General features: G+C 58.9%; 1 protein-coding gene across 1 annotated transcript; it reads left to right on the plus strand.

The window, feature by feature from the left end:
* Window positions 1–1,351: 1,351 nt before the first annotated feature.
* ASPM (assembly factor for spindle microtubules) lies at window positions 1,352–27,969 on the plus strand. The gene is made up of 27 exons (XM_054713052.1): window positions 1,352–1,594; window positions 4,442–4,585; window positions 4,990–6,475; window positions 7,685–7,789; window positions 8,175–8,321; window positions 9,152–9,397; window positions 9,634–9,701; window positions 10,384–10,525; window positions 11,070–11,200; window positions 11,576–11,751; window positions 12,372–12,517; window positions 12,592–12,677; window positions 13,033–13,254; window positions 13,387–13,603; window positions 13,822–13,958; window positions 14,061–14,189; window positions 15,465–15,659; window positions 16,350–20,450; window positions 20,834–21,000; window positions 21,251–21,347; window positions 22,687–22,836; window positions 23,895–24,086; window positions 24,751–24,943; window positions 25,078–25,232; window positions 26,351–26,527; window positions 26,952–27,121; window positions 27,738–27,969. The coding sequence occupies exons 1-27, from the start codon at window positions 1,352–1,354 to the stop codon at window positions 27,841–27,843; spliced, it is 9,528 nt and encodes a 3,175-aa protein (XP_054569027.1). The 3' UTR covers window positions 27,844–27,969.

Below are 27,969 nucleotides of genomic sequence, written 5' to 3' on the forward strand. Positions count from 1 at the left end.
AAGGGCACATGCCCCGGTTGCGGGCTCGATCCCCAGTGCGGGGCGTGCAGGAGGCAGCTGAGCAATGATTCTCTCTCATCATGGATGTTTCTCTCTCCCTCCCTCTCCCTTCCTCTCTGAAATCAATAAAAACATAAAACAAAAATAGAGTTTCCTACGGCCTTTAGAGGCAGTGCGGTATAGGGTAAGGGCAAGATTAGGGCCTCCTGTGTTCCATATCCTGGCTTTGTCTCTTCCTGGCCCTAACGCACGTCTGTAAAATACAGGTTAATGGGTCCCATCCAACAGGGTTGAGGCTTAAAACCACCCCGGGGCATCTAGGAATATGTTCTTAGATAACGACAACTTGAGATAAAAACCAAGGAGTTATTATTTGTCCAGGGGTGGCCTGCCGTCACCATCAGTCGTGAATGGCCGAGAATCTCAGGTTTCATCTAGTTGTGCTCCCGGCATCTCTAGTTGAGAACCAGCAAACACACAATGCAATATAAAGACACAATGCAATATTGTAGAATTGTGCACCCGAGACCTGTATAATGTTATTCATCAGTGTCACCCCAATAAATCCGATAATAAATAAATAAATAAACACCCAGCATGTAATCTCACTGACTCCCTGCTGTGGTCACTCACTGGAACAAGCACGTTCGCACAAACTGTGCATGGCACTGTCTTCATTCTCTCCCATTCGGCCCTGGAAACCGCGAGAGAAAAGCCGATGACTCTGATGCTGGCCGGGGGTGGAGGGTGGGGTGGTGGGGGGATGGGGGGTACATTGGACGGGAGGCTGGCTGGAGCCACTCTTAGCCTCCTTAACGGTTTTGCCTAAGGTTGCCCCTGGCAACCGCAAGGACGGCTCTACCTCCCCGGTGGAAACGCTGCCGCCGCCGCCTCCTTCTTCCCCCGCCCTCCATGCAACCTCTTTGCAAAACCAAAGAGGCGGGTTTCAGGTCTAAGCCTCCGGGTTCCGGGGTGTCGCAAAGACCCCGCCTCGGTTTGCGGCCCCTCCGCGCAGGGCGCGACCGAGCCATCATTTAAATGAAGCGCTGCCGTCTCATTGGCCCGGCGCTGCGGCCCCCCGATTGGCCCCTGCGGAGGCTTGACGGGCGCCGCTGCTCGCTGATTGGCTCTGCGGGGGCCGTGGGCGGTGCCGCGCGCGCCCATTGGTGGAGGAGGGAAGTTTAAGCCGAGGCAGCCGCCACACCTGTGTCGCCCCAGTTTGGCCGGCGAGTTTATTTTGGGGGGAGTCGTTCCCTTTGGTTCCTGGGGTGCGGGCGCCTGGGAGAGGAAGGAAAGGCGACGTGCGTTCTTCGGCGGGGCGCCCCGCGGAGACACGGCCCCGGGGCCCGCCATGGCGGCGCGGCGCGGCTGCGGGGGCGCGGGCGCCGGGGAGCGGGGGCCGCCGCCCGTGCTGGTCCTCAGCCACTTCTGCCCGCGGCCCTTCGTGTGCTTCGGGGACCTGCGCCCCGGCGCCGCGCGGACGCTGCCGCTGGCCGTGCTCAACCCCAACGCCGAGGCGGCCGCCGTCACGCTGCCCCGCGGGCCCGCCGCCGAGCGCGGCTTCCACGTCTGGCCGCGCGCCTTCGAGCTGCAGGTGGGTGTGCGGGCCGGGCTGGCTGTCCCCCCGCCTCCGCGGTCCCCCCGCTGCCCTGCCGGGGTGGGTGGGGGTGGGGGTGAGGGTGGGGGCCCAGAGAGGAAGATACAGACTCGGGGGACCTTAGAGGAGGAGGACACCCCGGTCCCCCATCTCGGGAGCGGGACTGAGGGGCGGGGAGGGGGCACCGCACCCCAACGCGCATGCGCGGAGCATCCTTGGGCAGCCTTTCAATAGCTTATGGCAGAGAGCAGCGATTTTCTTTCTTTTTTTTAAAAAATATATTTTATTGATTTTTACAGAGAGGAAGGGAGAGGGACAGAGAGTTAGAAACATCGATGAGAGAGAAACATCGATCAGCTGCCTCCTGCACGCCCCCCTACTGGGGATGTGCCCGCAACCAAGGTACATGCCCTTGACCGGAATCGAACCCAGGACCCTTCAGTCCGCAGGCCGACGCTCTATCCACTGAGCCACACCGGTTTCGGCTTCTTTCTTTTTTTAATTTTTTTTCTTTATTGATTATGGTATCACATAATTGTCCTCATCCCCCATTCCCATCCCCACCCCCTCACGCATGCCCCCACCCCCCCGGTGTCCGTGACCACTGGTTAGTCCCATATGCATGCACACAAGTCCCTTGGTTGCTCTCTCTCCCTCACCCCCACCCTCCCCTGCCTTCCCTCTGAGGTCTGACGGTCTGATCGCTGCTTCCCTGTCTCCGGTTTTCAACCTTGTTCGTCTCCTGGCACACGTAACTAACTCCTGGAATTCTGCAGCACACCGGCCCCTCACCCCCCCAAAAAATATATATATTTAACTTTTGCTCATCTGATCCTCCACATATATATGTTTTTTGCTGATCTGCCAAAAAAAAATAAAAAAGGTATAATTGTGATTCATGCACCCCGGACCGCTATTGTTGTGTTGGCTGCTGTCTTTTTTTAATTTATTATTTTAATTTGGCAATCTTAAGACAAGAGAGAGGTCAGTGCCTCAGACTTACATTTTTAAAAATTCTTGCGCAACCCCCCGTGGAAAGTCGCCGAACTAGAGGCTGTTTTGACGTCAGGCATCCGATAGAGGGCGCTGCTAATCAGCACCCCGTTCCGTCCTCTTTTCAGGACGCGCGGGGGCGGGGGCGGGGGCGGGCCCGGCCAGAGCCTCCTTCTGGTGCGTCCTGTCAGTCATCGAGTGCGTCTGTCTCAGTGGCCGTGCGTGTTGGGGGGCCCCGACCCCACGTGGAGTCCGGGTCCCTGCTTTTTTTCTAGTGAAACGGGGAACTTTGGGGGGATGCGGGAGACAAACAGCAGCCCGGTTTTGGGGTTTTGGGGTTTTGGTGGTGGTGTCCCCTGGGAGGTGCGGGGGGTGTGGGAGCGGGGTGGCCCTCCTGGGGTTTTCAGGGTGCATGCCTCAGGTTCATCTCATCACTGTGGTTTCCAGTGATCTCCCCGGCGGCTTTCCTGCATGGCGTTGGCCACCGGAACCACAGAACGTCAGTTCTTTTTTATTTTATTTATTTTTGAAATTTTCTTTATTGATTAAGGTGTTACATATGTGTCCTCATCCCCCCATTCCCCTCCTATCCCCCCCCCCCCCCCCATGCCCTCACCCCCTGGTGTCTGTGTCCACTGGTTGGGCCCATGTGCATGCACACAAGTCCTTTGGTTGCTCGCCCCCCCCCCCCCTCCCCTGCCCTCCCTCTGAGGTTTGACGGTCTGATCGCTGCTTCCCTGTCTCTGGATCTGTGTTTGTTCATCGGTTTAGTTCTTTTGGCCGCGGCGGCTTTTCCATTGGGTGGAGCGCCTCTCTGAGTGTGTGAGCCCAGAGCTGGGAGGCCCCCCTGAGTCCCAAGGGCTCCTGGGGGGAGGCCCCGCCCGAGGCTGTGAGTGTCAACAGGGGCTCTGCCCCCGGGGCCGCCCTCCCCTCCAGTTCCCTCGGGATCCCAGGTCCATGTTTCCTGCCTGCATAAGAATTCACAACCCTTTTTGTTATGTGGAACGAACTTTTTTGTTGTTGCTTGTTTTAGGATGTACTGTTTTGTCCAGTTCATTGTTTTGTGTGTTTTTTTAACCAGATGTTTCTGATGTTTGACAGTTTCCACTTGAAAACAACTTGCCTTTTTTCTTTTCCCTGAACAGCCACGGGCACGGAGTCTTTTCCGTCCTGGCAGGGTCTCAGGCAGCGTGCGGGGCGTAGATGCCCAGCTCTGAACTCCGGGTTCTGGTCCCTGAGAGTTTGACTGAAATACAGAAAAAGCGTCCTGGCCCCGGTCCCCTGGCCTGTGAAAGGGGAGGATCGCAGTACCTGTTCCCGGGCCTGTGAGGACGGAGGACAGTGTCCCGGAGAGCCTGAGACGGTGCCTGGCACGTGGGGTTTAACAACTATCAGTAGTCGCGAGGCTCTGCTCACAGACGCTCGTGGGAAAAGGATTTTCGTTGATTCTTTTCAGAATTTTTTGGGCAAAAGTCTTAATCATGCAACTTCTTCTATATTCGACCTGGAAGTAGTATGCATATCCCAAAGAAGTAGAAATATGTGATTTAAATTTTAAAAAACCCCAATAATGAAACATGATTTGGAGACTGTGCCATTGCTTTATTTACAACTAAGATCTTGTTACAATTTCATTTTATTGTGAACCTTGTTATTGCTAGTAGCTTTTTTCCTTGTACTGAAATGAGATAGGTTAGGAAAGTGTGTTTGACTTGCATGTTACTGTGGTGTAGAGTGTTGGTGAGTAACGGTTACTAACCTTGCACTGTAGTCTGAGTCGTATATAATATGTATTGGTTATTATGCATAGTCTACTGTTACAGTAATTTAAAAATATTCTTTTGATTACAGCCGAAAGAAAAAATTGTTATTTCTGTTAACTGGACACCAGTAAAAGAAGGCCGAGTAAGAGAGATCCTGACATTTCTTGTAAATGATATTCTGAAACATGAAGTCATATTACTAGGAAACGCAGAAGAGATAAGAAAGAAAAAGGTAATAACTTTTAATCATTCTGCGATTTACCCTAAGAAAATGATAATGCCCTCACCGGTTTGGCTCAGTGGCTAGAGTGTCGGCCTGTGGACTGAAGGGTCCCGGGTTCGATTCCGGTCAAGGGCATGTACCCTGGTTGCGGGCACATCCCTGGTAGGAGGTGTGCAGGAGGCAGCTGATCGATGTTTCTCTCTCATCGATATTTCTAACTCTCTATCCCTCTCCCTTCCTCTCTGTAAAAATTCAATAAAATATATTAAAAAAAAAAAGAAAAGAAAATGATAATGTGTAAAAATTACTTTGATAACACTCTTGTTGAGGTGAGTAACGTACATAAGTTTTCTTATTAAAGGTAATGTACAATAGCCATCAACTTAATTTGTACGTTTTGCTTATTTTTGCAGAGGAGTCTTTGGGACACCATTAAAAAGAAGAAAGTTTCGGCCGCTTCAAGCCGTGAGAAAAGGATTCCAAATATTCAGAATGCCAATCAGACGTTTAGCGTTCCGCCCAGAGCGGACAGAGTCAGGAGCCCACTCCAGGCTTGTGAAAATTTGGGTGGGAATGAAGGCTGTTCCCCAGCAGAAAACAATTCTCTGATCCTCCACGAGAATAAAATACCCATTTCACCCATTAGCCCCACTTTCGACGAATGCCACGGGGACACGTGCTTGCCCCTCTGTGTCCGTCGGTCCACCGCCTACACGTCTCTCCATTCACCTGAGAGCGGGCAGCCGTGGACATTAGCAGGTGCCCACACGCGCCAAGAGTTTAGTGAGCAAGTCATGCCGGAAACTTCCTTTGACTCCCTGACTGGTGGCAGCGGCCACACTGAGGAGGACGGTAAGCGTGTGCTTACCCCAAACTGTTCTTCAACTTTGAACGTGACCCAGAGCCACGGCGATTTTCTGAGTCCCGATTCGTTTGTGAAGAGTAGCCACAGAGCTGGTAATAAACTAGAACCAGTGACCTGCGTTTCACCAGACATGTTTCTGAAAGGTGATTCGAGGCCCAGGCATTTGGAATCAAACACTATACGTGAAATTTATCAGACAATTTTAAGTCCCGATTCCTTCCTTAAGGATAATTATGGACTAAGTCAGAAGCTAGAATCAGAGTCAGTGAATCCGTTTGTATCCCCAAATCAATTTGTCAGAGATAATATGCCCTATTTGTCTGTATCTCAACAAACGTGTCAATTATCCCCGCTATCAAAAGAAAATGCTCAGGCCCCACCGTCTCCTCCGGGGCAGAGGAAAAAGGAAGTTTTACCGTTTATTCCTGGAAGCCAGGGTTCGAACTCTCCCGAAGCTGTTTTTGAAGAACCCGCGGCTTTGGACATGATACCAGATGGTTCCAGTTTCACAAAACAAAAGCAGCCCAAGTTGCCCGCAGCTCGAGATCCCGCTGGACAGGGCCCCAGTGCGCAGCCTCAGCGCCGCCCCATCCTCTCGGCCACGGTTACCAAACCGAAGCCCCCGGGTCCCAGGCAGCCCAGCTCGGAGGCGAGCGGACCGAAGGCCAGGCGGTGCCTCCGCAGCGCAGTAGGCAGGTGTGGGGACCTAGCCGGCGACCCAGGGGAGGAAGATGCTTTTCACTCGCACCTCCCGGTCATAGAGCCAGCGGGAGGCAGCTCCGAGGGGAGCAGAACAGCAGCCCCTTCCTCCAAGACTGCCTTCGCGGCGCGGAAGAGAAAGAGCGGAGGCAGCGGGGAGGACGCACGTGGGCCGATCGCAGGGACGGGACCCACAGAGGAACGCGAAAGCAAAAGAATCCACTTTTCTCCCGCGGAGCCCAGGACCTCCACTGCTAAGAAGACAAAAATGCCGCTGACGCCCGCCGCACAGGGTTGTGGCAGCAGAAGGAGGTCTCAGCCGAAGAAGAAAGCCGGTGAGTTGTCCATAAAAGCTTGTTTCCCCCTAACGGCCACGCTTTCTGCTGCTTTTGGCTTCACACTCTGGCTGCTGCTGGGCTTGGTTAACCCGCACCTGCATTTCCCCATCCGCTCAGCGGGAGGTGGGACCGTGTGCGGGATGGGGCCCCGCCCCCCTGAAAGCATCCCGCTCTCCAGTCCCATCTCTCCGACTCCTCATGTTTCTAGAAACCCGGCGCCAGCATCCTCCTGCCCTCCAGCCCCTGCAGTCCTTTCATCCACCACCCCCGCCCCAGCCCCCACTTCCGCCTGCCTCCCCGTTCTTCTTACTCAGCGTGGACGCCATCACTCATCACACACACGTCTTCCCCTCGCTGTGCTTGTCTAGAAACCCCCATCCCAGTCCAGCGCTGCCGCCTCGATGCCTGAACCCTGCTGGGGGGTCCTTAAGTGCGTGACCTCTGCCCTGTCCGGGTGGCTCAGTTGGTGGGAGCATCAGCCATTCACCAGAAGGTGGAGGGCACGTGCCCAGTCTAGTCGGCACAGAGCCGGGCTGTGGGTTTGATTTCTGGTTGGGTCGCAAATGAGAGGCAGCCAATGGGTGTTTTTCATATCGATGTTTCTCTCTCCCCCACTCCCTCTTCTCTCCCTCCTTCCTTCCCTCTCTCCCTTCTTCCCTCCTTTCCTTTCTCTTTAAAATCAATAAACATATCTTCATGTGAGGATTTAAAGTAATAAGTCAGTAAATAAATTCATGACCTCCGACCTCAGGGCAGCCCTTAAGTCTTTTCAGCTCAGCTCCATTTTCCTGGTTTGTGACCTTGTCCCTTTGCTGCAGGCCGCCACCTCCCTTCTCTCCTGAGACCTCTGCCGCCTCCCTCCCTGCCCCCTTTACGGAGACCCAGTGGTTGGACTGTCACCTCACCTGTCCCCATGCTTCTGCGTTAACCGCTTCTCATCACGGCCGACGTGGCCACTCGGCAGCTTCCTGTTCGCTTTGGTCTCTAGTCTTGACCCCTTTCCTCTGCCTCCTCCCGGGCGGAGTCGCTCGCGTCCTGTGGGTGTGATGGGCCCGCTGGGGCGCAGTCCGGCCTGGCGCGTCCTGTCCGCCCCCTGCTTGCTGCACGGACAGGCTCGTGGAGAAGCCACGTCTACCTGGGAAACATCCATGCAGGGATTTCATGTCACCTTGTAACGCTCTTGTTCTGCTTTATAATTTATTTTAGATTCTTTAGCATTCAAAACTCCTAACTCTAAAACACACAGACGGACACCACGCATGGTTCCTGTGGCCCAGGCTAGTTTGACCTTCATAAAACGCTTGAAGACAGGCAAGTGTCTATGGGCGTCCCAGGCTGGGAAACTGGCCTTGAGTGGAGCAGGAATTGTGTTCCACTGGAAGCGGATTGCAGGGTGTGTGGCACGAGAGCCCGGGAGAACCGGGAAAGGGTGTGTGTGCGGTAGCAGTGAGGGCGCGCTCAGACTCTCACGTGAACCAGCTCCTGGGAATCGGGGCTGTTACAGCAGCAGCGGCTGCCTCGCCCTCCCTTTGTCCTTGGACTGCGTGTCATTCCCCGGGCTCCCACCGTCTCCAGCGAGCGGGGAGAGAAGCCCTTTTCTGTGCTCGGCGCCTTTGCTAGTCAGGGTGCTCCGTTGCTGTGTGTCCTGTGACGATTTAAAGGAAAAGGTCTCACGCCCGACCCCTCGTGCCCTCAGACATCCCCAGACACCCGATGCCGTTCGCCGCCAAGAACATGTTCTACGACGAGCGCTGGAAGGAGAAGCAGCAGCAGGGCCTCACGTGGTGGCTGAACTTCATCCTGACGCCCGACGACTTCGCCGTGAAGACACACGTCTCCGAAGGTAAACGCCAGCCCTCGCGTCCGAAACAGCACCCTGTTCCCACGGGAGGGTCCGCCACGGAGTGTGCCTCTAACGGCACCTGTTTGACCACAGTCACGGCCGCTTCCGTCACTGATGGACAGAAACGCTGAAGGTGGTGTCAGGGAGGGTTTTTAGGGAATTCTGGGCTGAACGTACCGAACCTGCCGTTTTCCTCTTGCTTTTCATTCTTACATACCAGCCAGTGCCGTTTGCAGGTGGGTTATCCTGATGCCCCGTCAGTCAGGTGCAGGCAGACGCGGCCGCGCAGAGCCGTCCCAGGAATGAATCCCGGAGGGGACCCCGAGCGGCTTGCGTGGCCTCGTCACGGAGGCGTTTGCTCCACCCTCTTCCCGCACAGGATTGTGACGTTAAAGGACTTGGGTTAGGGGATCTCCAAGGTCACGTTTCCTTTCTTCCAAAGAAAACACAGCCGGTGATGTTCGTTCCCTTCCTGAGAGGAAACGTGCTCGATAAAAACGCAGATTGCGTTTCAGAATGGAATTGGTTTATAAAACCGCACTCCTTAGGGGCGCGTCTGTGATTTAGAAAGAAAGCAGGCTCTCCCCCGGTCTGGGTCCCAGCAGATAGTGTTTGAAGTGGGGGTGGTGGGGAGGTTGGGAGGAGTGGCTAGGCTTGGGATGGGATACTTTTGTGGGGGAACCAGCAGGTTTCGGTGGTAGATGGGCCTCGGGCCTTGGGTTTGAGGTGGAAGAGAGGAGGGCGCGTGGGAGGGCGCGGGCGACCGCGTTCCTTGCTGGATGCGAGGGTACGTGAGCATCGCACTTACCAGCCCTCTCGCTTCCTCCCAGTGAACGCGGCCACTCTGCTCCTGGGCGCCGAGAGCCACCATAAGCTGAGTGTGCCCCGAGCTCCCACCAAGGAGGAAGTGTCGCTGCGGGCGTACACGGCCCGGCGCCGGCTCAATCACTTGCGTCACGCAGCCTGCCGCTTGTTTACGTCTGAGCACATGGTGAAGGCCATTAAAAAGCTCGAGGTGGAGATCACAGCGCGGCGGCTAGCGGTGCGGAGGGACAGACACCTCTGGAAGGATGTGGGTACGCGTGACAGCAGCCTTACGGCTCTTTCTTTAAACACAGAGCCTTGTAGTTTCAGAGTTCATGGCGTACGTGCCTGGCTTTGCTGCCTGCAGTCTCGCATGTTTAGGTGCCGTCACGTGTATTTGAGCGGCAGTTCGTTTATTTAAAGTCACTTCCTATGCGTGACGGCCCTGCCTGCCCCGTCCTCCGTGGAGGCTGTGCCTGGTCTGAGCTGCGCTGTGCTTGCGTTGCAGGAGAGCGGCAGAAGGTCCTCAACTGGCTGCTGTCCTACAACCCGCTGTGGCTGCGCATCGGTCTGGAGGTGAGGACCCCCTCCCTGCGGCCGCGCTGGAGAAACCTGCTTGTAGGAGACGTTTACGATAAAACACGGTTTCCCTGGTGAAAGCATTTCGTTAGCTTTTCTTCCCGTTTAAATCACAGTGCTCATGAGGTGAGGGGACCAGGCCACTGTAGATCATCGCCTCTTAGTTTTATAGTCACTTTTTCGTTAGTTTCTGAAACATGTCTGTAACGCGGTACTAGACAGAATAACAAGTAGCGTAAGCTCCTTTTTGACAAAACTAGGCTGTTTTAAGTCCATTTCGAATTGAGACCTGATAACACCACTGAGGGCTGTGCTGCTGTGTCCGCTTCTCCGATGACACAGCGTGGATGTGAAGTGAGCTGGGGGCCAGCACCTGGCCGGGCCGTGACCCTGCCCCGGTCTGATGCAGGGCAGCCACCTGAACCCCGTGCATAAAGGTGGCATCAGAACTTAGGTTTTCCTGTCGTCCAAGGTCAGTCGTGTTGAGAATGTGAAAACCGACTGAGTTAGAGACGTGTCGCACCGTGTGCAGAGGTGGCAGGCAGCTACGGTCCCTTTCCTGCTCCTTAGGACGGAGAGCGTGGCCGGCCCTTCGATCGAAGAGGGCCGCCCGCCTTCCCATCCAGCCCCGGGCCTCTCGGAGGTGCCGGTCCTGACTTCGGCTCTCGTTCCCTTCCAGACAGTGTTTGGGGAGCTCATCGCTTTGGAAGACAACAGCGACGTCACGGGGTTGGCTGTGTTTATTCTGAACCGCCTCCTGTGGAACCCTGATATCGCCGCCGAGTACAGACACCCCTCTGTCCCCCATCTGTACAGAGACGGTGAGCGGTTCTGCCTCCGCCACCTTCTCTCCGTCCAGCCGCGCGTAGAGATGGAGAAGTAGAGATGGCGGCTTCTCGTTGTTCCTGCCTCTGAAACCACCTGCTGGAGAAACAGCACCAGCAGGGTCCTCTCCCCTCCCCTCCCCCCGCCATTCCTGCATGTCCTCCACCTGTAGTTCCTCCTGCCTCTCTGCGCCCCCTCCCCCTCTCCTTCCTCCTCCCCCTCCCCCTCCTTCTATGAGGGCTGTGGCCTGTGGCGGTCGGATCTGCCTGAGTTTCTGTTGTGCACATGGCCCCTGGGCTGGTGCTGGTAGCTCAGGTGTTCAGCAGGATTCGGGGAGGGAGGGAGCTGAAGTCCTTGGTGCCGTCGCGCCTCTCCCCCGTGCCTGCCTTGGAAATGCTACCTGTGCCGCCCCACCGTGGTAGTCCGTGCATCCGGCCAGGCAGAGCCTGAGAGAGGCCCGGTGTGCTTCCTGTCACTCTCACGTTGACGGGGAGGCTGCTCTGCCAGGCTGACGGCCGCGCCTCCTGTGCTGCCCTTCAGGCCACGAGGAAGCCCTGTCCGCCTTCACGCTGAAGAAGTTCCTGCTGCTGGTCTGCTTCCTGGACCGCGCGAAGCTCTCCCGGCTCCTCGACCACGACCCCTGCCTCTTCTGCAAGGACGCCGAGTTCAAGGTGCGGCTCCCGCCTGGTCTGTGGTGCGGCCGGTCCACGCCTAAGGCTCGGCTCGCCTTGTCGCACGTTTTGTCTGTAGAAAGTGAGCTGCTCAGGAGCGGGGCCGGGGCGGGGCAGAGGCGTGTCCAGAGTCCTCCCAGCGGCTCCCCTCCGCCTGTGGGTTGGCCTGAGCCTCGCCAGCCGGCTCTGAACCTGGAGATGAGCAGACGGGGCTTCCCGGGCCTCTGCTTGAGGGAAGGTCTTTCCTAACGGGCGCATTAGCCAAGCACTGCTCGTTCTTAGAGAGCCTTGTTCATTCGAGCCCGTTTCTGGAAGGTTACTGTCCGGGGTGGTGCAGGGAGGGCGGAGTCTGATGCCTGCGCTGGGCTCCCACAGGCGAGCAGAGACATCCTGCTGGCCTTCTCGCGAAGCTTCCTCAGCGGGGAAGGCGACCTGTCCCGCCACCTGAGCTGGCTGGGGCTGCCCGTCAGCCACGTCCAGACGCCCCTGGACGAGTTTGACTTTGCCGTCACGAACCTCGCCGTGGACCTGCAGTGCGGGGTGCGCCTTGTGTGAGTACGAGACGTAGAATGGGTCTCCTTCGGGATTCACTGGAATGTTCTGAAAAGCACTTTTTTTTCTGTATTTGCACAATTTCATTGCTTTTTCATCTTTGGAAATGAATTTAGGGTTAAGAAACGGGAATAAGTGTCTGCAACACTTTCGGGAAAATGGGATCAGTTTTAGGCCCAGACACCACCTCCTGTCCACAGTGGTTCCCCTGTGGCGAGTGACGGGTGTGAGTCGGAACCACCGGTGCCTAGAACGGGTTGGGGGAAGCCTCAGACGTCGGGGTAACTCTGCAGTGGTTGCACACGTGGGACAGGTTTACACACTAGAATTAGGGTACAGCTCGGGGTCCGGAGTCAGATCGCACGATCGTTCCTCCGATCAAACTGGCAGCTTCAGCACTGGCTGTGGCGTGAGAGCCGTGAGCACCCCGCTCCCGTGTGGGAGGGCGGGCGCGGCCTTCCGTGTGCTGGCTGGAGCGAGAGTTTCAGGAGAATGTTTTAGAGTCTTCCTAACTCTTTAACGGGGGGGGGTTATGTGGGTGGTAACCATATTTTAATGAGGCTTTTCCCCCTTAGTTTTTATATCACACTCTCATCTGAAAATTCCTCCTGTTTGTTAGGCGAGCCATGGAGCTGCTCACACGGAACTGGGACCTCTCGAAGCAGCTCCGGATGCCCGCCATCAGTCGTCTCCAGAAGATGCACAACGTTGACCTTGCTCTGCAGGCCCTGCGCTCCCGAGGGGTCCCGTTACAGGACGAGCAGGGTAAGCCCGAGCGGCCGCTCCCCCAGGGCCCTGGCCCCCCCGCCCCACGGTGCTAACGGCGTCTCTCGCCGCAGGAAGTGCGATCCTGGCCAAGGACATCGTGGACAGGCACCGGGAGAAGACGCTCGCGCTGCTGTGGAGAATGGCCCTGGCTTTCCAGGTAGCGCGTCTGGGGCGTGTCCTCTTCCCGTCAACTCGGCGCGTAGACCACAGTGGGAACGGTGACTTCCTAGCTCTGTGCTGTCCAGGAACGGGGCTAACCCTCACACCCCACCCTCTGCCTCCCCCCAGGAGAGGAAACGGAAGGGAAAGGCCACGTCCGGGGTGGGAATGGACATGAGCTTGGGACCCAGCTTGTGTGGCCCGGAACCCCGTGGACGGAACCCCTGCCTTCCATCGCCTCCATGCGGACGTTGGTCTAAAAAATAGACTTTGGCTTCTGTGGGTTAAAGTGATACTCTGTCGAAAGGCCTGTTATCCGAAGACTGAGATAGTCATTTCCTCTTACGTTTCAGGTGGATATTTCTCTTAATTTAGATGAGTTAAAAGAAGAAATCGACTTTTTGAAGCGCACGTGGAGGGTGGTGAAAAGCACGCCTGCGCACTCCCGCCGTGCGGACGCTGTTCTCGGTAAGAAGACGGACCCGGGGCCGAGCGGCTCCTCGGAACAGCGTCCCGAGAGCGTCAGGCTGCTGATGGAGTGGGCGAGGGCCGTCTGTGCCTTCTACGGCACCCAGGTGCGTGCCTGCGTTCTGTGTGCCCCGCGTCTCCCGGTAAAGCCTGGTGAGGATTAAACAGAAGGGAAGGTGGACACAGCCGTTAGCATCTCTGCTGCTCCGAGGCAGGTGACCCTGTCCCCTTGCCCCCAGGTGGACAACTTCACCGTGTCCTTCTCAGACGGCCGCGTGCTGTGCTACCTGATCCACCACTACCACCCCCGCTGCGTGCCGCTGGACGCCATTCGCCAGCGGACCTCGCAGACCGTGGAGTGCGCGCAGTCGGGCTCCGTGGTCCTCAACTCCTCCTCCGAGTCGGACGAGAGCTGCCTGGACCTGTCTCTGAAAGCCCTGGAGCTCGGTCAGTCCGGCGGGTCGGTGGGCGTGGCGCGCTGGATCGGGAGGGGGGGGGGGGCACGCTGGGTCGTGGGCGTGGCGCGCTGGGTCGGTGGGCGTGGCGCGCTGGGTGGTGGGCGTGGCGCGCTGGGTGGTGGGCGTGGCGCGCTGGGTGGTGGGCGTGGCGGCTGACTCTGCCAGGCCTGCCTGTTGGCAGAGCCGGCTCATTGCGTTCTTCTCTCGCAGGGAGAGGCCCCGAGCTGCACAGGGAGCTCCTGGAGAACGAGAGGAGGAACTTCCAGCTGGTGAGCGCTGCGGCCAGGGACCTCGGTGGGATCCCGGCGATGGTCCAGCACGCGGACATGTCGAACACGATTCCGGACGAGAAGGTGCGCGAAGGGAGAGCCTCTTCGCTGAGGACCGTGAGGCAGCGTCCCGGAGACGGGCCGGAGGGCCCTGTCGCTGTCGCTCCATCTCGCGCTTCCTCCTAGGTGGTGATCACCTACCTGTCGTTCCTCTGCGCCAGGCTGCTGGACCTCCGCAGGGAAACCCGGGCTGCTCGGCGCATCCAGGCGGCGTGGAGAGAGTACAAGCTGAGAGCAGACCTGCGGCGCCATCAGGTACACCGGGAGGGCTGATGGTCGTGTGCAGTAGCTGGGGATGGCTCTTCTGTCTCACTCCTGGTTTCCTTTGTTCACTGTGCCTTCCCGCCTGCCGCCCTGCCTCTGTCAGCTGCAGGGTCAGTGGGGTAACTTACTGTAACGCTGCGTAATGTGTGAGAAGTAGACAGAGGCCTGACTGGCCCCGCCCTCCCTCCTCTGGACTCTCCCCCGCCTCCGGGGAGCAGGCGGGTCTGTGCTGTGGGGGGTCAGGGAGCAGGCGGGTCTGGTGCTGGGGGTCAGGGTCTGGAGCTGAGGCTCAGGGACCAGGCAGGTCTGGTGCTGGGGGTCAGGGAGCAGGCGGGTCTGTGCTATGGGGGGTCAGGGCCTGGTGCTGGGGCTCAGGGAGCAGGCGGGTCTGGTGCTGGGGGTCAGGGTCTGTGCTGTGGGGGGTCAGGGCCTGGAGCTGAGGCTCAGGGAGCCGCCCATTTTGTCTGGGAAGCTCTCCCAGTTGGTCTTTGGTTGCTAAAGGGAGCGTTTGGTTTCCATTGTTTCAATTCTCAGAAGGTTTAGGATCCAGGGGTAGGGATGTTACTTCTTATTTCCCTTGTGGCCCCAAAAGCACGAAAAGTTGCAGGGACATAAGATGAGAATTTTCTTGAGTTTGAGCCGTGTGTAGCCTCTGCTGGGTGTCCCGTCATCACCCGGCCTGTCCTGCCCGCCTGGCCGGGACGCTGGGGCGGCTCTGGCAGCGCCTCTCGGTGGTGCTTGCTCTCTGCACCGCGGGGCTTGCAGCCCGTGGACTCTGCTAAGGGGGCAGTTTCCTCTCCCTTTTGGTGAATTCTTTTGCTCAAATTGTAACCAAGCAACCCGACCTTACTCTGTAGAGCATCTTTATTTTAGGGTCTTTTCTCCTCTTTTTTTTCATACGTTGCATCCCGGTTTTGAAAGTTAAGCATGAATTTACTGGGCCACCATCTGAGAGACGAGCCGCACTTAAGTGCCTCTACGTTGATTACTGACGATCTGTGAGGTGTCAGACATGTCCGTGATCTTGCTCTTACAGTCTTCCCTGGGAGACTTAGCTTCATCACGTAACTGTATCTGCACGGCCACCTCTCGGCCCCTTCACCACGCCAGGGTGCCCGTCCTCCAGCTCCAACTACGAGCGTGTCCCACAACGAGGGTGGGGTGTTTTATTTCCAGGACGAATTCGATTAATGTTTAACAAATGATTTTCTTACAAGTAATAATTTAGGGCCTCAAGTGATGGTTTAATTACTTTCTTGTTTTGAGGCGAGAGACCAAGCTGCAAGAATCATCCAGGCGGCTGTGCTGGGGTTCCTGACTAGACGGCGCCTGCGGAAGGAGGCTCAGGCCGCGCTGGCCATCCAGAAGCGCTGGCGGAGGCTCTGCCGGCGGCGGGAAGTCCTGAGGGCAGAACGGGAGCACCTGGAGAGAGCGCGGAACCAGGCGGCATCGGTGATTCAGGTGGAGCGTCCTGGCACTTTGGAATTTAGGAAGTTTTAATAACTTTTAAAGGAAGAAAGTGAAATACGATCAACTTCTAAATTATTGTAGTTTAGACTTCTGCCTTTTATTTGGGACTCAATTTCAGCAAATATCTCAGGAGCATTTGAGATCTTGCTTCCTGATGTATGTCATCCGTTTGCCTGAAACTCTTACAAAAATTAAAAAGCCAGACGCACTTGCTGAGTGCCCCCCCCCCCCCCCCCCCGCTGCCACGTGTAAATGCTCTGTGCAGCCGCAGGCGCTGACGGGCGAGGCCCGCTCTCCTCGGAGGGGGCACCCAGGCTGCCTGTCGCCTCTGCTGTGTCTTCTTCCTGGAGGTTCCAGGCCTCCCCGCGGCCGTGCTGGCCTGTGTGCCCGTCATTCCACTCCACATTTTGATTCTGTAGTAATCTGTTGAAGAATATTTGCATTGTGCCCAGTTTTAGGTAATCTCATTAGGGTTGAGACTAAGATTTGTGAGTTGGCTCTAGCTGTATCAATGTAGAAACCAAAATACACGCCAAAGAGACAGGTATCTTTTTCAAAAGTATGTTGTTTTAATGTAACTAGCTCCTTCCTAAGCAATATGTTTGAAAAATTAATTAACGCATTCGCATGTGCGGAGCACAGAGGCAGGGCCCTTACCCTGTCCGTCCTTGCCTCCTGCAGAGAAACTGGAGACGGTATTCCGCCAGGAACCGGTTCCTGAGGCTGAGACACTGTTCCGTCGTCCTGCAGTCCCGGAGAAGAATGGTCGCTGCTGCCACTGCTTACCGCCGCCGCCTGCGGGCCGCGGTCACCATCCAGAGGCACTGGCGCGCGTGCGTGAGGAGGCGGCGGGACCAGCAGAGCTACCGGGCGCTCCGAGCCTCGTGCCTGGTCATCCAGGCCGCGTTCCGGAGGCGGAAGCGCCGGGCGCTGCGGTGCCAGGCGAGAGCCGCGGCCACGCTGCAGAGGGCCTTCCGCCAGTGGCGGGCCAGGAAGCGGGCCCGGGAGGAAAAGGCCGCCACTGCCATCCAGGCGTGGTACCGGGCGCACCGGGAAGCGCGGCGATACGGCCACATCAGGGCCTGCGTTGTCGTCATTCAGGCGCGATTCCGGGGCCTTCGAGCCCGAAGGCTGTATCAGAGGAGGAAGGCGTCGGTCCTGACGATCCAGCGGCACTGGCGCGCGCACCTGCAGGGCCAGGCGGAGCGCGCCCGCTACCTGCAGGCTCGGGCCGCGGCCCTCCGGCTGCAGGCCGCCTTCAGGGCCGCGAGAGCCCGGGGGCTGCGCAGACAGGCTCGGGCGGCCCGCGTGCTGCAGGCGTATTGGCGAATGAGACGAGAGCGAGCGCGGTTCCTGAGCCTTAGGAAAGTGGTCATCAGACTGCAGGCGCTCGTCAGAAAGCAGCAGCAGCTGCAGAAATACCGGAAGGTGAAGAACGCCGCCCTCGTAATTCAGGTGCGTTTTCGAGCTCACGTTGCAGCCCGGAGCGCCCTGGCGGCTTACCGGGAGACGCGCGCGGCTGTGCTGGTGCTGCAGTCGGCGTACCGAGGGCTGCGGGCCCGGAGGACGTTCCAGCGCGCCCGCACGTCGGCCGTGACCATTCAGTCACACTACCGCGCTTACGTCGCCAGAAGGAGGTTCCTGAGCCTGAGACACGCTGCCGTCCAGCTGCAGGCGGTTGTGAGGATGAGACAGGCCCGTGCTCAGTTCTTACGTTTGAGAGCGGCCGCCCTGTTCACCCAGCAGAGGTTCCGGGCCCTGAGATCGGCCGCGCGGACGAGGGAAGAGCGCAGGCGGGTGCGGGCAGCCTGCGTGCGGCTGCAGGCCTTCGCCCGGGGCCACCTGGTCCGCAGGCAGCTGAGGCAGCAGAGGACAGCCGCCGTCACGCTGCAGTCCTACTTCCGCATGGCAGCGGCGCGGCGGCGCTTCCTGCAGGTGCGCAGAGCGGCTCTGGTCATCCAGGCCGCCTACAGAGGCCACCGAGCACGCCGGCTCCTCCGGCGGCAGTCCGCGGCCGCGCGTGCAATCCAGGCCGCGTTCCGAGGCCACAGGGAGAGGGTGCGGTTCCAGGCTGTGCTCCGGTCCGCCGTCACGATCCAGAGGTGGTACAGGGCCCGCACGGCAGCTCGGGACCTGAGAGCTCGGTCTTCAGAGGCGAGGACGGCTGCGCTCGCCCTGCAGGCGGCCTATCGCGGCTGGAAAGTGCGGGCGCAGATCCGCAGGGAGCGGCTGGCGGCGCTGAAGATTCAGGCCGCGTTCCGAGCGGCCCAGGCCCAGGGGCAGTTTCGACGGCTGAGAGCAGCAGCGCTGGTCCTGCAGCGACGCTGGAGAGCGAGGGCTGCGGGGAGGAGGCAGCGCGTGGCGTACGTGGGGCTTCGGCAGGCGGCGCTGACGCTGCAGGCCGCGTGGCGGGGGAGGACAGCGAGAAGGCAGATCCAGAAGCGACACGCGTGCGCCGCCGTCATCCAGGCACACTATCGGGCTCACAGCCTTGGGAGGAAGCAGCGGCTCTTGTATCTGGAGACCAAGGCGGCCGTGGTGACTCTGCAGTCCGCCTTCCGGAGGGCGAGGGCAAGGAGAGAGCGCGCGCAGGAGCGTGGCAGGGCGGCGGCCGTCATCCAGGCCCGGTACAGGGCGTTCAGGGCCAGGAGGAGGTACGTGGCCTGCAGGGCCGCCGCCATCGCCATTCAGAGGTGGTACCGGCACGTGAGAGCCGCCCGCCAGCAGCGCAGGGAGTATCTCCACCTGAAGGAGGCAGCGACCCGCGTCCAGGCTGCGTGTCGGGGCCGGAGAGCCAGGAAGCAGCTGCACTGCATGCACAGGGCCGCCGCGGCCATCCAGGCCGCGTTTAGGATGCACCGGGCACAAGGGAGGTTCCGCCAGGTGCGAGCGGCCGCCGTCGTCATCCAGGTGAGGTACAGGGCCTGGCGCCAGGGCAGGACGCAGCGTGCGCAGTACGTGGCCGTCCTGCGGGCCGTCCGTGTTCTCCAGGCGAGTTGGCGCGGAGCGCGAGTGAGGCGGACCCTGCGGCAGATGCAGAGGGCAGCCGTGCTGATCCAGTGCTGCTACCGCAGGCACCGCGCGCGCACGTCCTTCCTCCAGCGAACGCGGGCCGCAGAGACCGTGCAGCGCAGGTACCGCGCGGCCAGGGCGGGACGCGTGCAGGCTGCGTTCCGGGGCAGGAGGGCCAGGAGACGGGTGCAGGCCATGCATCTGGCCGCAGCGGTCATCCAGAGGCGGTTCAGGACCCTGCTGCTGAGGAGGAGGTTCCTGTCTCTCCGGAGCGCTGCCGTCTGGGTCCAGAGAAAGCATCGTGCCAACGTTCGCGCCAAGCGGCGCCTGCAGTTCCTGCGCTTACGAGAGGCCGTCGTCACCATCCAGGCCTGGGCCCGAGGTTGGCTGGTGCGGAAAAGGCTGCGCGAGATGCACAGGGCTGCCACCGTGGTCCAGGCTGCGTTCAGGACGCACCGAGCGCAGGCGGGGTACCAGGCCCTGAAACGGGCCTCGGTCCTGATCCAGCGGCGGTACCGAGCCTGCCGAGCGGCGAGGCTGCGGAGAGAAGAGTGTGTCGGACAGCGGGGTGCAGCCGAGGTCCTGCCGGCCGCACAGGAAGGAGCGAAGGCGGGAAGGCGCTTGCAAGAGCAGCACAGAGCCGCTGCGCTCATTCAGAGCGCATACAGGAGGCACCGGCAGCGTCTCTCCCAGCAGCAGCTGCGGGGGGCCCCCACGGTGACCCAGGAAAGACACAGAGCAAATGAGAACGGGGCGCTCGAGCACTGTGCGCTCGCGAAGGCAGCGGCCTGTACGCAGGCGGGTTCTCCGGACCCCGCGGTGGGGGAGCGGAGTCAGGAGCAGCGTCAGGCAGCCGTCACTGTTCAGCCGCGTTTCAGAGGCGTCAGAAGGAGGAAGCGTTCCCTCCACTTTAGAGCAGCCGTGGTGGTGGCTCAGAGAAGATGCAGAGCGGCCGCGGCAGCGCGAACCCCAGCGGCCCCGGGTCTGCAGTCTTCCTGCAGAGGTTTGTGGGGACACAGGGCCCTCGACCACAGGCACCGGGCCGCCACCCTCATTCAGGCCTCGCACCGGATACGCAGGGCCCGCGCTGCCTTCGGAGCCAGGAGAAGGGCAGCTGTTGTACAGAGTCACTGCCGGGCGTACGTCAGAGGGACAGCGCGGGGAAGGCAGTGCTTCACAGCCCGCAGATCCGCACCAGCTGTTGAGGCTGCCTGTCGAGGCCCGAGAGGGAGACGGGCGCCGGGAGAGGCCTCTGAGGGCGCGGTGGCCGCCAGCGCTGGGCCCCCTGCATCTTGCCGTGACGGGGCTGGAGCTCAGCAGGACGCCGCCCGGAGCCCCGCGGCCAGGCCGCACTCGGGGCCCGAAGCTTCTCCGGCTGCTCATTCTCAGGGAGAGGCCGCGGTCACCAGCCCGCCAGCTCTCCGGGAACCGGCCCCAGGGACGCTGGGTGCACGGGAGCGTGCCGCCCTGCGGGCCCGGGGCTCCCTCCGCACGGCCGGGTGTCGGAGCAGGCTCGTCCGGCGGCGGCGGCGGGCTGCGGTTCCTCTGGCGCTGTCCTTCCGGGCTCGGCGGGCCCGGAGGCGGTTCCTGCTCGGGAGGGAAGTGGCCGTGGCCACGCAGAATCGCCGCCGCGCCTGTGCGTCCGCGAGGCTCCCCAGGCGAGTGCACTTACACATCAGGAGCAGTGTCGTCATCATTCAGGCGTGGACGAGGGGCTTTCTACAGAAGCGGAGGTTCCAGAAGATGAAGGCCAGCACCGTAACAATCCAGGTATTGGGCCTTCCTTCCCTGTGAAGCTCCCATTCTCCCCGTGTCTGAGGCTAGGGGACGAGCGCCCGCAGGGCATGGGGTACTGGGTTAGGGCCATGTTCCTGATCTCCCCAAATGGCGCGTGTTTGAGAGGGAGCCCAGGGCGCCGGGAGGGACTGAGCCGAGCCAGCACAGACGGGGTTGCTGGGCAGCGGCCCCGCCTTCCCGCTGCGTTTCCGTAGGTGTGATCGCAGCTCTCCCGGAGAACGGGGGAGGGGGGGGGCGATAGTGGGGCTTCTCTATTGAGTGACGTTCTTTCTGAGTGAAGATTTCCGTTCTTCGGATTTACACAGAGTAAGTAAGTAAAGAAGCCCCTGGCGTGCCTCTGTTTCTGTGTCGAGTAGGCTGCGTGGAGGAGCTACAGAGCCAGGCGGCGTGCGCGTGCCGAGGAGGCGGCCTGCAGGATCCAGGCCTGGTTCCGGGGCTGGAAGGCGCGCAAGGGGTACCTGGCCGTGCTGAAGGCTGTGCGAGCCGTGCAAGGCCGCTTCCGGGCCAGGCGGGCGCGGGCACGGTAATGCAGCCCTGCTGGGGGCCGGGGCGGGCGGGCATGTGTATGCGTGTGTGCATGTGTGCATGTGCATGTCCGCAGTGATGGTTGCTAGAACGTAAGCTAAGCATAAATTATACTTTTCTTTGTTAATGTTCTTTTGTTATTGCCTTTCATGTATTTTCTTCCTCCTCCGGTATCTATGTAAATGCGGGTCGATAAATACTTACTGATTGGATTGGTCTGAACTTGCTTCCCAATGACTGCTCCTCAGGTTCCTGAGCGTGAGAGCGTCAGCAGTCACCATCCAGAGGAGATGGAGGGCCACGCTTTCCGGAAGGAGGGCTCGCGAGCACGTCCTGACGGTGCAGGTGGGTCTGAGCAGGCCCACAGCTCGTCTGCAAAGAGCCGCCTCAGGAGACGGAAGAGACAAGACTGTGCTTCCTCACCAGGGCGTTATTTTAGACACGTCGCCGTCCTCAATGGAAACTTGTCACAAAGTGCTATTTGTGGGTATTTTTGTTTATATATTCATGTGCAATTATAAGAGATCCTCAAACCCAACTTCAAAGCGGCTTTCAGAATTAGTCATTTACTGGGGTAAAGTGATAATCGGTGTAGGATTTTGTCTAATAAAAGTCACACACTTTAAAAACATACTGTAAACCACAATTGGTGAACTGCTTAAAATATTTAACATTAAATCTTTAGAATAGTTGCAGTACCTATGGCCTTTTATTAAAGAAATAAAAATTTTACTTGGAAGTTTTGATGTTCATGTAATATCACTATGATTATAGCCACTTATTACACATACTGCTGTATATTGACTTATGTGATCTTCATAACCCTGTGAGGTGGTGCTCATTAGCATACCCATTTTACAGATGAGGAAAGTGAGGTCCAGGGAGGCAAGATGACTTGCCCAAGGTCATTCTGGGTGATCTATGTTGTAAGACAAACCTAGATCCCATACACTTTGCATTGAGAAGTTCAAGGACGGCCAGGCCCCTGCAGGCAGGAAGCTTCCCCACAGGCCCGTGGGGCTGGGCCTCTGTAGACCCTGGAGACACCAACTCCCACATTGTCTGACCGAACGCCTCCATCTCCAGCAGTTGTTCCTGGGACACTGGAACCTTTGAGTGTAATATTCACACACTCCCCTCGTGATCATCATTAGCACTTTCAAAGCCTTAAATAGCTGTTATCGGGAACGCTAGTTAAACTAAGTGCTGTGACTCAGTAAAATGCACAAAGTGTAACTTCACTCCCTATGTCCTGAGGGAGGGATTACACACGTGGGCATATTTGAAAGATGATAAGCACTTCTTAGCTACCGTGTAAAGAATGTTAGCATTTAAAAGTTAACACGCCGACTTACACAGTTTTTTTTTTTTTTTAATATATATTTTATTGATTTTTTACAGAGAGGAAGGGAGAGGGATAGAGAGCTAGAAACATCGATGAGAGAGAATCATCGACCAGCTGCCTCCTGCACACCCCCTACCAGGGATGTGCCCGCAGCCAATGTACATGCCCTTGACCGGAATCGAACCTGGGACCTTTCAGTCCGCAGACCGACGCTCTATCCACTGAGCCAAACGGGTTTCGGCCGACTTACACAGTTTGATGGTGGGATGTACAGGAGGAGACACTGATTGATGTCTTTTGAGTCGAGTGTCTGGTTACCAATGTGTTCCTCTCCTTTAGACGTCGGAACGCAGAGCCGGAGTCAGGCTCCTCCGCTTCACAGCCGCCGCCCGCTACCACCTGGCTGCCGTCCGAGTCCAGAGAGCGTATCGGCGCCACGTGGCCGTGCGGAGCGCGGAAAGGCGCCTGCGTGCCGCCATCTGTATCCAGGTGAGCCCCTCGCAGTGGCGTCTGGGACGTGTGTGTTATACGCCTTGGATATTTAATAAGTAATGTCCAAGTGCGTTACGCTCGGTCACATCGTACTGAGCCCTTTGCTGAGTAGCCGAGAGGATGACTCGGCGGCTTAGGAAGAGGTGGATGTTGTGTGACGCGGGGATACAGCTACGTCTCCGCTCTGACGTCATTGACGCTCCTCCCAGCGAAGTCTGGGGCCCGTTTCTCTACACCCTCACCGACACGTGCCTGTAGCGGGCTTTCTGACTTTTGCCATTTTAGTGAGTGGCTAATCCTCTCTCGTTTTCCTTTTGGGTTAACATTCTTCTGTGTGTTGGGCTTTTTAAATTTTTTTTAACGTGGTTTTTCTAATATGTACTTGGCCCATTTTTCTGTTGGGCATTTTTTTTTATGTTTTATTGGAGTTCTGTATGTGTTCTGGCTATGAACCCCGATCGTATGTACGTATGATATACTTAACATAGACTGACACGTAACATAGCGCGTGAAGAAAGGCATTGCAGAGTGGCCCTGCACTCCATGGGATTTACAGAAACCAGGAAGCGACGCCACGCGTCCAGGGTTAGACGTAGACACTCACGCACACCAGCGTGGCCTGCAGGGGTGGGAAGCGATGCCACGGAGGAGGCTGACGGGTGGTTTCCAGCGCCCTGTTACAGCTGAAACGTCTGTGTCATTAGTAATGTGCATGTGCATGTACATTCGTTTACATTACAAACAAAAGTAGCCCGGCCGGCGTGGCTCCGTGGTTGAGCGTCGACCTATGAACCAGGAGGTCAGGGTTCAATTCCCAGTCAGGGCACAGGCCCGGGTTGCGGGTTCCATCCCCAGTGTGGGGTGTGCAAGAGGCAGCAATCGATGATTCTTATCACTGATGTTTCTATCTCCCTCTTCCTTCTTTGCAATCAATAAAACACACACACACACACACTCTCACACACACACACACACATACATACCCACACACACACACACACACACACACACACACACACACACCCCGAAGTAAAACCCTCGCATGCTCTCCACAGAGATGGTTCCGGGCGAGGCTGCGGCTGAAGAGGCTCATGCAGATCTGTCACAGTGTCGTCGCCATCCAGCGCCAAGTTCACGCTCGTCGGGGGCAGCAGGACAGGGCGGCCTCGGTGATCCAGGCCGCCGCGCGCCGCTTCCTCCTCCGCAAGAAGCAGGAGCAGCTCCGTGCCGGGATCGTGAGGATCCAGGTGAGCGACTGCAGCGCCGCGGGGTAGGCCAAGGCTTCGGCTCGCAGATCGTTGGTGGGAAACCTCATGTTTTGAAAACGGTCGCACACCCTTTAAACAGCTGCAGTTAGCCCTGGACCCGGGGTCGGCAAACTGCGGCTCGCAAGCCACAGGCGGCTCTTTGGCCCCTTGAGTGTGGCTCTTCCACAAAACACCACGGCCTGGGCGAGTCTATGTTGAAGAAGTGGCGTTAGAAGAAGTTTCAGTTTAAAAAATGTGGCTCTCCAAAGAAACGTCAGTCGTCGTACTTTGGATATTTGGCTCTGCGGACCAATGAGTTTGCCGACCACTGCCCTAGACTAAGTCATCAACGCTGAGCTGCCAGAATTTCCTGTCTAGGTTCCCTGAGGGAGTGGGTGTGTGACTGATGAAAGGACATTGGCATTTCAGTAGAGCCAGCTGTCTGAGGTCGGGGAGGGAACTTGCACTGTGGACAGGAATGTTCGTGCATTTCTTCTTAGAAAGACCAGTTAGCTGTTTCTTGGAACCGCAATGGGGCTTCCGTTGCCAGGTGTCTGGTCCAGCGTGTAAACTCACTGAGGATGTTTACTTGGTGGAGATAAATGCAGGTGCCAGCTCGACGCATGCTGCGTGTGGTCTTTAACCAACACCGCTTGTGTCCCAGGCCCTGTGGAGAGGCTACGCCCTGAGGAAGAAGAATAACTGTACAAAAATCAAAGCCATTCGCACAAGCCTCCAAGCTCTGAGCGGGGAGGTGCGAGAAGAGGACAAGCTGTACAAGCGAACCGCGCTGGCGCTTTACCACCTGTTGACATACAAGCACCTGTCGGCTGTCCTTGAGGCCCTGAAGCACCTGGGTGAGTGAGTGTCCCTGTGCCAGCCGGTCTGGTCTGAGGTCAGACTCCACGGCGGCCTCCGGCCCAGGGCGCCCCGTGGCCCCGATGGGCTGGGGCCTCGTGCGGCTGTGAGTCTCTCTCTCTCTCCCTTCCAGAGGTGGTCACGAGGCTGTCCCCACGGTGCTGCGAGGACATGGCCCAGAGCGGAGCGATTGGGAAGCTGTTCCTCCTGATCCGGAGCTGTAACCGCAGCGTCCCTTGTATGGAGGTCGTCAGCTACGCCGTGCAGGTGCTGCTGCACGTCGCCAAGGTAGCTCTCCGGTTCGCTGAGCAGGTCCTCACGCGGGAAGTCCGCTCTGCGATGAGGTGCCCGTGCGCTCGTCCCCGCATGTCGATGCCCAGTCCCGTCCGTGCGTCTGCAGGCGTCTTAGGGGCACAGTGTTCGTCTGGACGGGGCGTTCGGGAGCGGGCACTTCCCGAGCACTCGCTTCGGGGGCCCGGCTCTGAGGTGGTCGGTGCTGTTACTCCCGTGTGGAGAGCAGGGACAGCGCTTCAGTCCTCACCTGAGGACGCGTGTGAGGTGGCTGAGCTGGAACCGTCCTGTCCTGCGCCGTCTCAGGACAGGAGCCCCCTGGCGGCAGGTGACCAGGAGCGCTGCAGCCCGCCACCGGCACGGCTCGCTCCCGGGGCGTTAGGCCTCCGGTGGGGGCGCAGGTCTGTGCTGGCGCGATGCAGGCAGTGGAGGGGGAGAGGACGGCTCTTCCCCACCCGACCCCAGCCACAGCTGCGGGCACTGCCCCCGGCGTTTCCGATGGCGCGGGAGTGGGCCCCACACACGCACTGGTGCCAGCTGCCTGGGGAGCCCCGCTCCGCCGCCCCCGCCGGGTCATCTACCTCTGCGCTTCACGCCCTGTCGGGGGAGGGGGGTGCAGTCATATCCCTCCCTCAGGCGTTACGTGAGGTTCCGAGAGTGAGTGTGTGACGCACAAGTGAGCGTGGTGACGGGGAGTCTTTGCTGTGGTCTGACCTCCCGTCGGGAGCACCTTCCTCGCGTGGAACGGAGGCCGGAGATGTGCTCACACTGCAGCGTCCGGGCCTCTCCAGCAGGCGGGGGGCGTGAGCTCAAGTGCCGTTAGCACCTCTCACCCTGTGACCAGCGCCCCGACATTCCCTTCTGGGAGGTCCCGGAGGTGGCCTGTCGTCACCTTGTCTGCGTGGGTTCGGGGCGTTCACTGCAGAGCTGAGGTCGGACCCCTTCCTGTGGGACCTGCAGGGAGAGCAGGGCGCTTGGGAGAGGGACTCGGACGACAGGCAGTCACGGCCACTCACCAGCCCTCGCGCTCGCAGCAGGGGCAGGAGCGTGGCTCGGCTTCCTCTCGGTCCCGCCCACAGCGCGCTCACTGTCCCCTCCCGCCCTGTCTCCTCAAGTACGAGAGGACGGCGGCCGCGGTGTGCGCCGCGGACAGCTGCGTGGACACGCTGCTGGGCCTCCTGCGGACGTACCGGGAGAAACCGGGCGACAGGGTCGCAGACAAGAGCGCGAGCATTTTCACCAGGACCTGCTGCTTGCTGGCTGTTCTGCTGAGGGCCACGGGCCGCGCCTCGGTGAGTGGACAGCTGGCCCCTGCCCCCTCAGGCTGGCGGCCGCAGGAAGCTCGCACCGGGGAGCCTGTCGGCTGTGGGGGGGGGAAGGGGCCAGTGTGGGGTGTGGTGGTCGGGCAGGAGGTCGGACTCGGTGGGGCTGTGACGGGGGGGACTGCGAGGAGGTCAGGTCACAGGACGTGGTAGCGGGACGGCGGGCGTTGACTAGTACTTGCCTTGTGCTCGGTGTAGACTTCAGGGTCAGGGTGGGCGGAATATTTGCCCTCTTTGTCATCACCTGATAAATCAGGTTACGATTGACCCCAGTCTGACCTCAGAGCCGAGAGCTAGCTGGTCTGTCGTGGCTGTGTTTGCCGATTGATTGGTCGGGTGGAAGGAGTGCGGAGCTGACTGCTCAGTCCTGTTCAGTGCGCGCTTTCCTCTCCAGGATGCTCAGAACAGGGCCAAGGTTGCCGACTGTGTGAGTAGCATCTACAGGCTTACAGCTCATAAGCACAGAGCGGACTCTGAGCGAACACTTCACAGGCCAAGTCACAACTCCTCCGTGAGCCTTCCCCGTCTCCCAGAAAGTCCCATCAGGGCCCGGATGGTGGCACGGTAAGCAGGGGTGCGCTCTGCGGCTTGGTGTCCGGTGCACACGCATCCTGAGTGCGTGACTCGCACAGCGTGCTGTGTCTGACGATGGAGGAGCAGCCTTGACCGAGAGGAGAGCCTGGGCTGAGGCAGCCGTCCCAGGAAGCAGTGCCGTCCCAGGAAGCAGTGCCGTCGGATGCTGCGGCCGGGGAGTCGGGCCTGTGGTTCTGGGAGGAGGAGCAGTGCAGAGGTCACATGAGGGTCATGAGGTCCAGGACCCATTCGATAGCCTTTAAGCCACGAGAGGGGTGTGGCCACCTGGGGGGCAGAGAACACAGACAGGGAGGCCCACATGAACCTCAGGCCGCCCCGTTCCTCCAGAAGTCAGGTAGAGGGGGGCCAGCTGAGGTGCCGGGACTTGCTAACCGGACAGGAGGACCCCCCAAGGGCAGTGGCATCCCCGCCGGTGGAGCGGGTGCTGCCGCGAGGTGGTCAGATAAAGGGGGGGTGCCGCTGGGCGTGGGGAGCAGTGATGTGAGGGCCGGGCCGGAAGTCCCGGGGCCAGGAGCAGCGTGCTGACCAGCGGGAGGCGCTGCTTCGGGAGAAGGACGTGGTTAACCGAGGCCTGGGTTCTTCGCAGACTCCAGCCCGAGTGGGTCTTGAGGAGGGAGAACGAGCAGGAAATCACGACGCCCCTGCAGGCTGTTCAGCTGGTGATGGACACGCTGGGCGTGCCTTACCCGTGACGGGAGCGTCGGCGTGAGCAGGGACAGGACGCTGTAAAACTAATCATGGCTGGGAAAGTGTTTTGGATTTTTTTCTAGAACTCCTAAGATCAGATTTTGTATTAAAATTTAAGAAATACTTGTACC

This window comes from Eptesicus fuscus, chromosome 24 (genome assembly GCF_027574615.1).
Source record: "Eptesicus fuscus isolate TK198812 chromosome 24, DD_ASM_mEF_20220401, whole genome shotgun sequence".
Lineage (NCBI taxonomy): Eukaryota > Metazoa > Chordata > Mammalia > Chiroptera > Vespertilionidae > Eptesicus > Eptesicus fuscus.